Source organism: Pristis pectinata, chromosome 5 (genome assembly GCF_009764475.1).
Source record: "Pristis pectinata isolate sPriPec2 chromosome 5, sPriPec2.1.pri, whole genome shotgun sequence".
In the NCBI taxonomy this organism is placed as follows: Eukaryota; Metazoa; Chordata; class Chondrichthyes; order Rhinopristiformes; family Pristidae; genus Pristis; species Pristis pectinata.
Window position 1 is genome coordinate 68,554,921 of NC_067409.1, and position 15,758 is coordinate 68,570,678.

Genomic DNA, 15,758 nt, shown 5'->3' on the forward strand with positions numbered 1-15,758 from the left:
GCATGCTTACCTTTATTAGTCGAGGCATTGAGTTCAAGTGCCAGAAGTTATGTTGCAGCTTTATAAAACTCTGGTTAGGCCCCATCTGGAGTACTGCATTCAATTCTGGTTGCCCCATTACAGGAAGAATGTGGAGAGGGTGCAGAAGAGTTTTAGCAGGATGCTGCCTGGATTAGAGGGCATGTGCTATGAGGATAGGTTGGACAAACTTGGATTGTTTTCTTGGGAGTAGCAGAGGCTGAGGGCAGACCTGATAGAAGTTTATAAGATCATGAGAGGCATCAATAGTGTAGACAGCCGCTATCTTTTTCCCCACGGTCGAAAGTTTAATACTAGAGGGCATGCATTTAGGGTGAAAGGAGGAAAGTTCAAAGCAGATGTGTGGGGCAAGTTTTTTTTTGCACAGAGAGTAGAGGATACCTGGAATGTGCTGCCGGGGTGGTGGTGGAGGCAGATACGATAGAGGCATTTAAGAGGCTCTTAGATAGGCACATGAATGTGCAGAGAATGGAGGGATATGGACATGTAGGCAGAATGGATTAGTTTATTTAGGTGTTTCATTATTAGTTTATTTAGTTCGGCGCAACATTGAGAGTCGAACAGCCTGTTCCTGTGCTGTACTACTCTACGTTCTATGTTAGCAGTAGGAAGTTTAGAGGGTATAGAGTCACAGAGTCATACAGCACAGAAATGAGCCCTTCAGCCCACCATGTCCATGCCGACCTTTTTGCCCATCTAACTAATTTCATTTAACCACATTAGGACCAATAACCTTCTAAACCTTGCCTGTTCAAATGTCTGTCTAAATATCTCTCTAACATAGTGATTGCATCTAATTCCACCAGCTCCTCTGACAGAATGTTCCAGATATCAACCAGTCGGTGCACTTTTCCCTCAAATTCCCTTCAAGACTCTCTCCTCTCATCTTAAACCTACGGCCCTTGCATTTCAAATTCTATTTTTTCCACCCAGAGAGTTGTTGGAATCTGAAATACATTGCCTGAGTGGAGGCAGAGATTCTCACAACATTTAATAATTCTATAGACAAGCACTTCAATGGCCAAAGCATAGAAGGCTATGGACAAAGTGCTGGGAAATGGGGTTAGACTAGATAGGTACATGACGGTCAGCATGGATGTGGTGGGCCGAAGGGCCCATTTCTATGCTGTATGACTATTAAAAGCTGGAAACTCTCAGCAGATTTGGCAACATCTCTAGAAAGAATTCTAGTTCTGACAAAAGAACTTCTATCTATAATGTTAACTCTATTTCTCTCACCACAGATGCTACCTGACCTTTGCCTCAACTAGCAGGTCCACTGCAGGCTGGTCATGAAGTGGGACTGTAGTGGCCATGAACACTGCATTATCCTGTTCTCTTAATTTTTCGTCAATAGGAACCAATATTGGATTGGGGAAGAGGATCAACGTCTACAACTGCTAACAAGCATAGAATGAAAAATCCTTTCTATAAAAATTTAATTTAAAGTCACAACTGAAATAGGCAGAAAACTATTTTCAAATAACAATCATATCAGTTTAAAACAACTGTCACAAAGCTACACTGAACTTTTTTCATTTAAAATCACTGGATGATTTTCCAGGTATATTTTTCTGCCTTGGTATTGAATAGTTAAATATAAACTACAAAGGTCATTGGAGGAGACGTTTTTGATGTCCCCAGGGTACCTGAACTTCCTGAACTGATGTTTCCTGCATTAGTTCCTACCTTTCCTCTCTGATGCTGAAAAGCTTCCCTGCTGCCAAGAATTTTTGGCTGAGGTCATAACATGAAATTTCTGAACTCCGTGGGGAGGGTCAGAGGTCAGGAGTCATGCAAGCTGCCACCAACAGCTGATAAGGGTGATACTCCTAAAAACCTGAACTGTGCTTTAGCCTCCTTTTTCTTCCCATTCCCCCTCATCCTTCCCAGCTGACACAGGATTGTTGCTTTACTTTCCATTGGCTTGGGGGAGGGTGGAATTGGCAAGGTCGAAGAGTTTTGTAACATGAACCTGCTCCATGTTTAGTTCCAAAGACATCCTCTCAGCCGGGAGAGAAACAGCATTTGAGAAGCAAAATGTCTTACATCGAATCAGAGAATGATAGAGTGCGGGAGACCATTCACACCATGGCGTGTGTGCCAGACTTCTGAAAGACCTGCACAATGAATCACCATTTTTGTTGCAGTATTTATGATGTTAGCATTAAATCTATTTCTACCATCCTTTCTTGCACTTTTCCAGATCACAAGTCATTTTCCTCTTGCAACCTCTGGTTCATGCGATAATTAGCACATCTATGTCCTCTGGCACTGGAAACAGCTTCTTCTAATTCACTCTAACAAGATTTTCTTCTCTCTTTAACCTTCTGTGAGAACACACCCAGCTTATCCATGTGGCTAAAGACTCAGTGCTTATCATGTGAAAATAAAATGCAAAGCTCAGACAACAATTACAAATATTTGCAATTCTATTTCTGAAACACTCACTAAAATAACTTCAGAACAGTTTGCAAGCTTATTTTTACTATGTAATAATTTACTTTCAGAGCTGTCATGCAGTGACTGACAACTCTAACACAGAACAACCAATAGTAAATTATAAGGTCCCAACAACAAATTTAAAAGAATGTTTAATATATCATACTATTTTGGAAAGTAATAGAAATTACTCAAAAGTAACTGCTTAAGAACACATTAAACAAATAACACACAAACAAGTGTATGCCTATGTTTATGCACTACATAAACCTCCTCCCTCGTTACTTCATCTCACTTTCAACATTCTAATCCTTTAATCCACTAATTCATCAGTTTAACCAGCAAATCTAAATCTATATTTGTGCCCATCACCTCAACCACTCCAGGTGAAAGCGAGACTCTAGAATTCCCTGCATTATTAGAGACTATCTTACAATAATAATCTAAACACCCCTAACATCTACGCCCGAGTGGATGCAAGAATGGTGGGGCAATGGAACTTTGTGCTTCATGCAGGAATTTCCAGTTACAATACAGAATTGCACCTTCATACTCCATGAATTTGCTTTTTTTTTTGAACTGTATAATTTCTTTCTTTCAAAGGAAAACAAGTTGTGTACTCTAGCAACAGCTGAGTTGGTTTTAATTATGAAGCACTTCCCATAAAAAGCCATCCCAGCACAATAAGACACAAAGTTTTAATGAGGACCAGATGCCTACCTTCGCTGGCAGCTGCATTCCTTGTGGCTTTGGTCAGCGTGTGATCTGTACTTGAACTTATGTCAGATGAAATGCTTGAGCTGCCTTTGCCTAAACAAAAGGATCATTTCAGAAAACAGCATCAAGACCATGAGAAGACAAATAAAGCATAGCTAAGCCCAGTAGTGAGATACAATGAAGGAACAGGCAAGGAAGCAGAACTCTACATGTTTCATACCAACTCCAACCAACTTTTAACTCACTAGCAGTGAGGGAAAGGAGTCTGCAAGATACCCACAGGCATCTGGAATCTTAAAGCTGCGATTCCAACAAAAATAGCTTTTGTTGGCAGCTTGCAGAACTTACTGTGATACGCCACAAATCACCCACCAAGATTTTCATGGCATGGTTTCCTACCAGTACTTTTAGAATTTTGCAGACGTAAGATAAAAATTGTATTTCTAACAATGACAGTTCTGCCATACTTGTATACCTGTTTCTGAGGCCAGTTCACAAAGTGGATCCAGCACAGGAGGAGGACATTCTGCCTTGGACTCCATATTGGCTCTATGCGAGAACAATCCAGCTGTCCAACTCCCTCATACTCTCCCTACAACCTTACAAACTCCATCCTTTAGTACGGCATGTGTACCTTCATCGATTAGGGCACTGAGTATAAAATTTGGGACACCAGAGCGGGGAAGTTTAAGGTGAGAGAAGGAAAGTTTAAGGGAGATTTGCAAGGCAAATTGGTGGTAGGTATCTGCAACGAGCTGCCAGGGGTGGTGGTGGAAGCAGATATGATACCATTGTTAAGAGATATTTTAACAGACACATGAATATTCAGGGAATGAAGGGATATGGATCATGTGCAGAAGAAATTTAGCCTAATTCAGCATCATGTGCCAAAGGCCCGTTCCTGTTCTATACTGTTCTATATATCCAGTATTTCAACTGTTACCCCCTGCAGTCTCTATGCTGGTAAAGGCAAATGCCTTCATATTACCCTCAGCATCATTGTGCAAGTTCCCATTTTTGTCCTTACTGGGCCCCATTCCTCCAAGCTAATTTCCAGTTACCTTTTCCAATCTACCCACATAACTAAGTTCCAATTCTGGAATCACTTGGATAAACCTCTTCTGCCTTCACATTTTTCCTGAAGAGTGCTAGCCAGAAGAGGATACAATTCTCCATTTCTGGCTGAACCAGTATTTTTATAAAGGTTCATCATGACTTGCACTCTCTACCTCCAGTTCCAGGATGCTGTGTGCTTTTTCCAACCATTTTCTCAGCCTGCTCTGTCACTTTGAATGGACAATGCACATATGCCTCCAGATCTTTCTGCTGTTGTACCCTTTTACAATCATATCCTCCAGTTTTATGATCACCTCTTCTCATTCATCCTAACAGTGTAACACTCCACATTTTATCTGCCATGGAGGCTTACAACAGTCAGATAGATCGGCTGGTCGAGTGGTGTTGCAACAACAACCTTGCACTCAACAACAACTTGCAAGACCAAGGAATTGATTGTAGACTTCAGGAAGGGGAAGTCAGGAAAACGCGCACTAGTCCTCATTGAGGGGTCAGTGGTGGAAAGGGTGGGCAGCTTTAAGTTCCTGGGTGTCAACATCTCAGAGGACCTGTCCTGGGTCAAACATATTGATGCAATCACGATGAAGGTACGCCAGCAGCTTTACTTCATTTGGAGTTTGAGGAGATTTGGTATGTTACCAAAGACTCTTGCAAATTTCTAGATGTATGGTGGAGAGCATTCTGACTGGTTGCATCACAGCCTGAAGGCTCCAATGCACAGGAATGCAAGAGGCTACAGAGGGTTGTAGACTAAGCCAGCTACATCAAGGGCACAACCCTCCCCACCATCGAAGACATCTTTAGGAGGCAGTGCCTCAAGAAGGCAGCATCCATCATTAGGGACCCTCACCTTCTGGTACATGTCTCATTAATGCCATCAAGGAGGTGGTACAGGAGCCTGAAGACCCACACTCAACGATTTAGGAACAGCTTCTTCCTGTCTGCCATCAGATTTCTGAACGAACTATGAACCCATGAACACTATCTCATTATTCCTTTTTTTTTGCACTATTTATTTTATGATTCATAGTAATTTTATACCTTTGCACTGTTGCCACAAAAAAAAATTCACATCATATAAGGCAGTGATAATAAACCTGATTCTGATTCATCTCTCTGCCTCTTCAACCAGTGTCTATACTATCCTCCTCACAGTTCCAAACCTTTGGAAGGTTTGAGCCATCTGCAAATTTGGAAATAGTGCCCTGTATGCTGAATCAGTTTTGGAGACAGGGGACAGCAAGGGCAAGAAGTCACTGGTGGAAGCATTGTATTTGACCCCCTAACAGTAGCTTTCCAGGAGCACAGAGTATAAATCAAGGAATAAAGGGGGCTTTCAAGAAAGGTCCAGCAATACGGCACGGTAGTGTAGCGGTTAGCGCAACGCTATTACAGCACCAGTGATCAGGGTTCGATTCCCGTCGCTGCCTGTAAGAAGTTTGTACGCTCTCCCGTGTCTGCGTGGGTCTCCTCTGGGTGCTCTGGTTTCCTCCCACATTGCAAAGACGTACCAGTAGGTTAATTTGGGTTTAAAATGGGCAGTGCGGACTCGTTGGGCTGGAAGGGCCTGTTACCACGCGGTAAAAAAATAAAAATAATCATTGGCTAAATACAAGAATAGACATGAAAACTAGCTTAAAGGAGAAGATACTTCATGAATCTCAACAAAGTTATTCAGTGAAAAATAGAGGCTCTATTCAAAGGATGCTCCATCTGTGGCCAAAAGAAAGATGGTATCAAATTGAAGGAAAAGGCATCAATGTGGCGATGATTAGTGGTAGGCCTGAAAATTTGGAAGCTTTTAGAAACCAGCAAAGGATAGCAAAAAAAAATATAAAGAGAAAGAAGATAGAGTACAAGGATAAACTGGCAAATAATGTAAACAAAGCTGCTGTCTGACCACTGAGTTCCCCTAGCACCTTTGTATGCTGCTCTCACTTGTCGCACGCTCTTCCTTGCTGCTCTGTTTTACTGCCTTTCTGCTCACCCAGCTCTGGTTTTAATTTCCCTATCCTTCTCCCTTCTGGGAGTGTATCTAGACTGTAGCCGAAACATCTCCACTTTAACGACCCCCATTGTTCAATTACGGCTTTGGCCGCTGAACTTTGATTCCAAATTACTGACAGGATCTATTTTCCTGCCTTCTCCAACCAACTATTTTTAACTTGGAATGGTCTATATCCTTTTCCATAGCTGTTCTAAACATTATGATTGCTGTTCCCCACTGATCCTCACTTCAGAAGCATGTCCAATGAAGCTGCCGCCCTCATTGGACCAGAACCACATTAATCAAGGAATGTTCCCCTGAACGCTCCTCAGAAATCCCTCCTTCCTTGTCCCATATGTTACTGCTGTTCCAGTCTATACTTAGATAGCTGAAGTCTCTTCCTGTCACTGCCATAAGACTTTGCACATCTCATCAATTTCCCTACAACTACATCCCTCGGTATTCCCAGCAGTTGGTGACCCATGGAATAATCCCAGTAGTGCAATTGAATTTTATAATTCTTAATTTTAAACAAGTAGATTCTACCAGACATCCTCGTCCCAGCTCTGCAATACTCTCCTTCCCTCATCTTTCCTGAGCTCCTGGTACCAGGCATATTCAGAAGCCATTCCTTCCCAGTTTTAGGCAGATCTCTCTCATTGTCCTGAGACTGCAATCTCACATGGCTAATCACAACCTGTAGCCCACCAACTTTGTTGAATGTGCTTCTTGCCTTGGAATCCTGCACTGTAACCCTCTCCTTTCATCTGCTCTTAACAAAAAGATCTTTGTTCTCCTGCTCTCTCTCTCTCAAGTTCTTCTTGCACATTTTTCTGCTTTACAGTGCGACCATCCTGTACCAAACCCCAGACAAGTCAACTTAAATCTCCCCCCTTAGGCAGCAGTGGGACCAGCAGTACTGGTGAGATCAGCTGGGACAGCGAGGGGGGCCGAGAGGTGACAGGTGGGCAAGGACTAGAGGTGGCAGCAGGACCAGGACTAGAGATGGCGGTGGGACCAGCAGCACCGGTGAGATCGGCAGCAAGTGAGAGGGATAAAAAGAGAAGCCTGTAGAATGGGAGCAACCATCATGGGAAGGTCTACAAGGTCAAAGTCAGCGCTTTGGTGAGCACTGGCCTTCAGTGAGGAGGGTGAGGAGTGATCAGGCAAGGTTTTGTTCTTCAAGTAGAAAGGACTGGGAATAAAAGAGTAGCGCGAGTACTCCAGCAAGTGTAGTGTGATATTCCACTGCAGGATGTGGGAGATCAAGGACATTTCCAATGTGATCAGCTGCAGATTCTGTCAGACCACAGTTACTGCCCTTCCTGGTGACCACCCGTCTTTTCTCTTTCAGTACCTGCATCTTGACTGACTCACTAAACATACTATGACATTTTCTGCTTCCCAGATGCTCCAGAGAAAGTCCAACCACTGCTCCAACTGACCTAAGTACCTAATGGCCTCCTGCACCAGCTCCTTAGCCACAACTTCATCTAGAAAGGGGGAACGAGGTCTTGCAGAGTAAATTTAGGGAGTTAGGCAGAAGGGTAAAGAGTGGGACCTCTGATGATGTAATTTTAAGATTACTAAGACAGATGAATGCAAGGGAGGTTTGCTCACACTATTCACGAGGTTTAAACTAATTTCTTGGGGCGGGGGGAGGTCAATTGCACAGCAGCAGGTGGGGAGAAAAACGTAGAGGATAAATCAAGCAAGTCCAGTGGGCAGAGCAGACAGAGGCAGGTGAGGGAGTATGGGTGGGCTCACCTGTATTTATTTTAATGCAAGTAGCCTCATGGGTCAGTCAGGTGAGCTTAGAGCATAGATCAGCACTGGGGATTATGAGTTTACTGCAATCACGGAAATATGGTTGAGGGAAGGGCGGGACTGGCAGTGTACTGTTCTATGTATTTACTGTGCAAGTTCCATCCTGGTTTCACTTTGCATCTGTCTGAACACAAGAACGCAAGAAATAGCAGCAGGAGTAGGCCATTTGGCCTGTCGAGCCTGCTCCGCATTTCAATAAGATCATGGTTGATCTGGTCGTGGACTCAGTTCCACCTACTTGTCTTTTCCCCATAACCCTTAATTGCCCTACTATGCAAAAATCTGTCTAACTGTGTCTTAAATATATTTAATAAGGTAGCCTCAACTGCTTCCCTGGGTAAAGAATTCCACAAATTCACTACTCTCTGGAAAAAGCAGTTCCTCCTCATCTCAGTCCTAAATCTACTCACCTAAATCTTGAGGCTATCTCCCCTAGCTCTAGTCTCACTTACCAGTGGAAACAACTTTCCTGCCTCTATCTTATTTATCCCTTTGATAATTTTATGTTTCCTAAAGATCCCCTCTGAATTCAAGCAAGTATAGTCCCAGGTGACTCAGTCTCTCCTCATAGGCTAACCCCCTCATCTCCAGAATCAACCTGGTAAACCTCCTCTGCATTGCCTCCAAAGCTAGTACATCTATTCTCAAGTAAGGAGACCAGAAATGCATGCAGTACTCCAGGTGCAGCCTCATCAGTACCCTGTACAGTTTTGCAGCATAATCTCCTTGCTCTTAAATTCAATCCCTCTAGCAATGAAAGCCAACATTCCATTTGCCTTCTTGATAACCTGTTGCACCTGCAAACCAACTTTTTGCGATTCATGCACAAGCACTCCCAAGTCCCTCTGCACAACAGCATGCTGCAATCTTTCACTATTTAAATAATAATCTGATCTTCTATTTTTCCTTCCAAAGTGGACAACCTCACATTTACCAACATTGCACTTCATCTGGCCGACCCTTGCCCACTCACTTAACCTATCTATATCTCTCTGCAGACACTCCACATCCTCTGTACAATTTATTTTTCCACTCAATTTAGTGTCATCAGCAAACTTAGATATGCTATACTCTGTCCCCTCTTCCAAATCATTAATGTAGATCATGAACAGTTGCGAACCCAGCACCAACCCCTGTGGTGCTCTGCTCACCACTGACTGTCAACCAGAGAAACACCCATTTATCCCAACTCTCTGCCTTCTATTGGTTAACCATGCAGGGTCTCAACCATAAATGTCAACTATCCCTCTGTCTCCACAGATGCTACCTGATCTGCTGAGTTCACCAGCAGTTTGCTTTTGCTCCAGATTACAGCGTCTGCAGTCTGTGTCTCCAAACTGATGATTTGCTCTACAAGTACCCATAAATATTTTCAGTAAAATTGAAAATCTACCCCCAGAATCACTATCATATCATATCAATGACAGATATGCTTTTTTTTATTCAAGTAACATATGTCATAAGATTCCTTCATGTACCACAGTGTCCTATGGTGCTTTGACATTCACTCTCTAACTTTGACTGCTTTGTTTTTCCTTTGGCTTCAACAATCTGGAAGGAAGTGTTTTTTCTATTTTTAGCTCTCGAGAAAAAACTACATCCTGCCCAATATGTAATAATGATATTTATGTGTGGTAATTCAAAGGAATGCCTCAAATTTGTACACACTGGGTAGACAAGACTTGCATTCTCTGGAATTGAGGGTACCAGACAGGTCAGGTGACAGAAGTATGTGTATGTGAACATTTTGGGGCTAGTGACCATAATGTCATTAGTTTCAAGTTATTTATGGATAAGGAGAGGTCTGGTCCTCGAGTAGAGGTTCTAAATTGGAGAAAGGCCAATTTTATGGAAATGAGAAAGGGTCTAGTAAGAGTGGATTAGGATAAGTTGTTTTCTGGCAAGGATGTGTTCAGTAAGTGAAAGGCCTTCAAAGGTGAAATTTTGAGAGTGCAGAGTTTGCATGTTCCTGCTAGGATTAAAGGCAAAAGTTAACAGGCACAAGGAACGTTGGTTTTCAAGGGATATTGGCGACCTGGTTAAGAAAAAGAGAGAGGTGTATAGCAGGTATAGGCAACTAGGAACAAATGAGGTACTTGAAGAGTATAGAAAATGAAGGAAATCAGGAAGGCAAAAAGAAAACATGAGGTTTCTCTGGCAGATAATGTGAAGGTAAACCCGAAGGGTTTCAATAAGTATATTAAGAGGAAAAGGATAGGAAGGGACACAATTGGTCCCCTAGAAGATCAGAGTGGTCGGCTATGTGTGGAGCCTCAGGAGATGGGGGAGATCTTGAACAGTTTTGTTTTTTGCATCAGTATTTACTCAGGAAACTGGCATAGTGCATATGGAAGGAAGGCAAACAAGCAGTAGTGTCATGGAACATATAGAGATTAAAGAGGAGGAGCTGCTTTCTTCCTTACAGTGAATAAAGTTAGATAAATCCCCTGGGCCTGACGTGATATTTCCTCGGACCTTGAGAGAGACTAGTGTAGAAGTTGCAGGGGGCCTGGCAGATATATTTAAAATGTCCTTAGCCATGGGGTGTGGTGCTACAGGACTGGAGGGTAGCTCATGTCGTTCTATTGTTTAAAAAAGGCTCTAAAAATAAACCAGGTAATTACAGGTCGGTGAGCCTGACATTAGTAGTAGGTAAATTATTGGAAGGTGTTCTGAGAGATTGGGTATACAAGTATTTGGACAGCCAAGGGCTGATTAAGGATAGTCAGCATGGCTTTGTGCATGGTAGATTGTGTTTAATGAATCTTGTAGAGTTCTTCGAGGAGGTTACCAAGAAAGTAGATGAAGGAAAGGCTGTGGATGTTGTCTGCATGGACTTTAGTAAGACCTTTGACAAGGTCCCACATGGGAGGTTAGTTCAGAAGGTTCAGACACTACTAGGTATCCATGGAGAGGTTGTAAACTGGATTCAAAATTAGCTGTGTGGGAGGAGACAGAGAGTGGTAGTGGATGATTGTTTCTCAGACTGGAGGCCTGTGACTAGTGGTGTGCCTCAGAGATCTGTGCTGGGTCCATTGTTGTTTGTTGTCTATATCAATGATCTAGATGAGAGGTTTTCAACCTGTGGTCCACGGCAGGTTGCCAGGGGTCCGCGAGCAAGCCAAGAAAAAAATGGAAGAGCGACCTGTTACAAAGACGTAGCTAACTTGCTTGCTCCACTTTTCCACTATTCAGAAAATCAGTCATATCTATTCTATCTGTTATAGGCGACAATCTTAGAGACTTAGAGAGTGTTCCCTTCTGGTAAGCTGCCACTTAATATTCGATTTGTGTAGTCATAGTAGTCAGTAGTGTTCACTACTCACTACTATTCCGTTGTGCACTGTAGTGTTAGCGAGACTGAGTGACTTTGTTGGTGTGCCTTAATAATATTGCTTACTTACCGTGCACTTATGCCACAGTGACATCACTGTTAAACGGAAAGTGCACAAGTGTGTAAATTTTAGATTAGTTTTGATAATTTTGTTTATCAGTAATAGTAATTAAACTGTCCAGCGTGTATTGCTGAGTATGGAGAAATTTCTGAAGAGGAAAGCTGACCAGAAACCGGAAGATTCTGATGAAGAAGGGGATAAGGGTGACCGAAAGAGAAAACAACGCAAGTATGATCCAGAATACATTTCACATGGCTTCATCGCAGTGGGGACAAATGCGGACCAAACTCTCTGTGCTGTGTATTTGCAAACACTGTCCAACGATGCAATGAAACCAGTGAAACTGAAGCACCATTTAACAACTGTGCATCCAGATATTGCCCATAAGCCGAAGGAATATTTTGAGCGCAAAAGGAGCTGTACCTCAAGCAGAAAGGCAAAATGACAGCCTGTGTCACTGTAAATGAGAAGGCTCTTCGCGCATCATATTTGGTAGCATTACGAATAGCACGTTGCAGAAAGCCTCACACAACTGGAGAAGAGCTTATACTGCATGCAGCAGTAGATATGTGCGAAGTTGTACTGGGAAAAGAATCCACTCAAAAACTGAAAGCCATTCCACTGTCTGATAACACAGTAAGTAGAAGAATTGGCGACATAGCAGAAGACATACAGAGCCAGCTGATAGCACGTCTTCAGCAAGTCAGATTTGCGATTCAGCTCAATGAAAGTACTGATGTTGCCAGTGCTGCGCAGTTGTTGGTTTATGTTCGATATTGCTGGGAAGGACAGGCTTTGGAAGACTTTTTGTTTTGCAAGGCAGTCCCAGGGCGTACAACCGGTGAAGAACTTTTCTGTGTGCTTGACACTTTTTGACACTTGACACAAAAAAATACACACAGTGTATTGGAGTATGCACGGATGATGCTGCCGCAATGACGGGACAGAAGTCGGGTCTCGTCACTCGAGTGAAAGAAGTAGCTCCACATGTAGCAGCAACCCACTGCATGATTCACCATGAGGCTTTGGCTGCAAAGGATATGGATGAAAATCTTGCGGATGTGTTTTCCATGTGCATTAAAATTTATCAAACTTTATCAAAGCCAGGCTGCTCAATGATTGTTTGTTTGAAAACATATGCCGTGAAACGGAAGCCGAGCATAAGCATTTGTTGCTACATACAGAAGTCAGATGGCTGTCATTAGGCCACGTTGTGCAGCGTGTATATGAATTGCGAGATGAACTGCTCATTTTTCTAAATGAGCATAACGGATCATTGGCACAGTTCTTGACAGATGAGACGTGGGTTGCCAGATTAGCTTATCTTGCAGATATTTTCAACAGCATAAATCTATCATTGCAAGGACCTGGCTCAAATGTTCTGAAAACGCATGACAAAATCAATGCCTTCCAGAAAAAACTCCGTATCTGGAAGGGAAGATGCGAACAAGGCATCTATGATATACTTCCGTTGCTGGCTGACTTTCTTACAGTGAACGAGACTAAGACAGAATCCATTGCGAGCACCGTTTTGAACCATATTCAACAGCTGTCACATTATTTCCATGAGTATTTCGGCGACGATGACACGAGCACGTTTGATTGGATTCGAAATCCATTTGAATGCATGTTTACTGATTTAACTGGATGTGAACAAGAAGAATTGGCTGAACTGTCATCTGACAGGACTTAGCGCTTGCAGTTCAACCGAATGTCACTGTTGTCGTTCTGGATAGCATGTTCCCAGGAGTATCCACTGCTGTCCGGCAAAGCCATCAATGTTCTGATACCATTTGCAACCACTTACTTGTGCGAAATAGCATTTTCTGCAGTCACTGCCATGAAAACCAAATACAGATCAAGACTGAATATTGAGGATGACCTACGCGTATGTTTGTCACACTTACCACCACGTTTGGACAAACTCTGCAGTGCAAAACAGGCACAATCTTCAGATTGAACTGAACACTGAAAGACACCGCTGGTAATTATCAGTGATTGAAATAGTCACTTTTTCAATAGGGCCTATGTGCAGTAATTTAAGTGTTGTATGCATGAATTATCAATTGTTTGATTTTGTGGGCTTTGGGGGTCCGCCATCTAACAAAGACATGTTCTGGGGGGCCAAAGCATGATAAAGGTTGAAAACCACTAATCTAGATGATAATGTGGTAAATTGGATCAGCAAGTTTGCTGGTGACACTAAGATTGGAAGCATTGTGGACAGCGAGGAAGACTTTCAAAGCTTGCAGAGGGATCTGGACCAACTGGAAAAATGGGCCAGAAAATGCCAAATGGAATTTAATGCAGAAAAGTGTGAGGTGTTGCATTTTGGAAGGACAAATCAAGGTAGGGCATACGCAGTAAATGGTAGGGCACTGAGGAGTGCGGAGGAACAAAGGGATCTGGGAGTTCAGATACATAATATCCTGAAAGTGGCACCACAGGTAGACAGGGTTGTAAAGAAGGCTTTTGGCATCCTGGCAGTCATAAATCCAAGTATTAAATATAGGAGTTGGAATGTTATATAAGACATTGGTGAGGCCAAATTTGTAGTATTGTGTGCAGTACTATAGGAAGGATATCAGTAAGATTGAAAGAGTGCAGAGAAGATTTAGTAGAATGTTGCCGGGTCTTCAAGAGTTGAGTTACAGGGAAAGATTGAACAGGTTAGGACTTTATTCCTTGGAGCGCAGAAGAATGAGGGGAGATTTGATAGAGGTTTACAAAATTATGGGGGGTACAGACAGAGTAAATGCTTTAGGCTCTTTCCACCTAGATTAGGAGAGATAAGTATGAGAGGACATGGCTTTAGGGTGAAAGGGGAAAGATTCGGGGGAACATTAGTGGGAACTTCTTTACTCAGAGAGTGGTGGGAGTGTGGAATGAGCTGCCATCTGACGTGGTAAATGCAGGCTCACTCTTAAGTCTTAAGAATAAATTGGATGGATACATGGATGGGAGAGGTCTGAAGGGTTATGGATTGGGTGCAGGTCAATGGGACTAGCGGAATAAAGTTTCAGCACTGACTAGGAGGGCCAAATGGCCTGTTTTCTGTGCTGTAGTGTTCTATGGTTCTATGAGAGAAGAACTCCTTGAAACTCACAAAACTCAAGGGCTCAGTAGGTAGATACAGGGAGAATGTTCTCCCAGCTGAAAATTCATGAACCAGGACTCAGCCTCAATAAAAGGCAGGTTGTTTAGGACTGAGGACAGTGGGTCTATAGAATTTTCTGTCCAAGAGGGCTGTGGAGTTTCTTGTGCTGAGTATATTCATGATAAAGATCCATAGATGAAAATGAAGACAAGAACTGCAAATGCGAGAAATCTGCAATAAAAATAGAAAATGCTGGAAACACTCAGCTGTATCTGTAGAGTTAGGTTAACTCTTTCCACAGATGCTGCTTGACCTGCTGAACGTCTTCTACATTTTCTATTTTTATTGGTACTCAGATTTTGATATTAAGAGAATCGAGGGTTATGGGGTTAGTGTGGGAAAGTGGCACTGAGATACAGATGAACCACAATCTCACCGAATGGTGGAGCAGTCATGGGGCTGACTGGTCTTTTTTTTAATTCCTTATGTCCTCTATTTATGAATCCCAAGTACTTTACTAACCTCTCTCTCAACATGCCCCCACCCCATCCTTAGAACTGTGCCATTTAGTCTGTCTTGCCTCTTTGGTATTACCAAAGTGCATCCCACCACAATTCCCCGTATGAATTTTCATCTGTCACTTGTTCAGCCCATGTCCTCCTGGACGCTATTACCATCTACCCCAGTCTTCGTCAAACTTTCTGTCCAAACTCAACATGATGTTGGAACGGTCCTAGCTCAGTGCTGATTTTTTCGCCAGCAGCCTTAACTTGGACTGCAGACCCAATCTCCCATCTTCAGAATTCCTGATGTATCTTGGCCTCTTAACCCTCTAGACCTATTCAGTAATGACTGATTGCCTAACATTGATTGCTTCAATTTCCCCATTGCCTTCATTCAGTCTAACCCACCCCCATCTGAAGTTGCAGCACTCCATTCAATAAATCCCCCAGGTCCAACCAAGTACATCCTCAAACTCTGAGAGGCTAGAGAAGAAATTATGGAGGCCCTTGTGGCTTAGGGACCTTTGTTATTCGTTATTTATATCAATGATTTGGATGTGAATGCACAAGGCTTGATCAGTAAGTTTGTGGATGACACAAAATTAGGAGGTATTGTTCATAGTGAAGAAGGTTATCATAGATTACAGAGGGATCTTGATCAGTTAGGGAAGTGG

At 42.7% G+C, this 15,758-nt stretch overlaps 1 protein-coding gene across 4 annotated transcripts in view; it reads right to left on the bottom strand.

The window, feature by feature from the left end:
• fbxl7 (F-box and leucine-rich repeat protein 7) overlaps positions 1 to 15,758 on the bottom strand; it is a 143,665-nt gene that overhangs the window by 83,410 nt on the left and 44,497 nt on the right. For all 4 annotated transcript variants that reach the window (XM_052016601.1, XM_052016602.1, XM_052016604.1 and 1 more), the window contains one exon: positions 3,202 to 3,291. In XM_052016601.1, the coding sequence (XP_051872561.1) occupies positions 3,202 to 3,291 (90 nt within the window). The remainder of the gene's footprint in view (positions 1 to 3,201; positions 3,292 to 15,758) is intronic.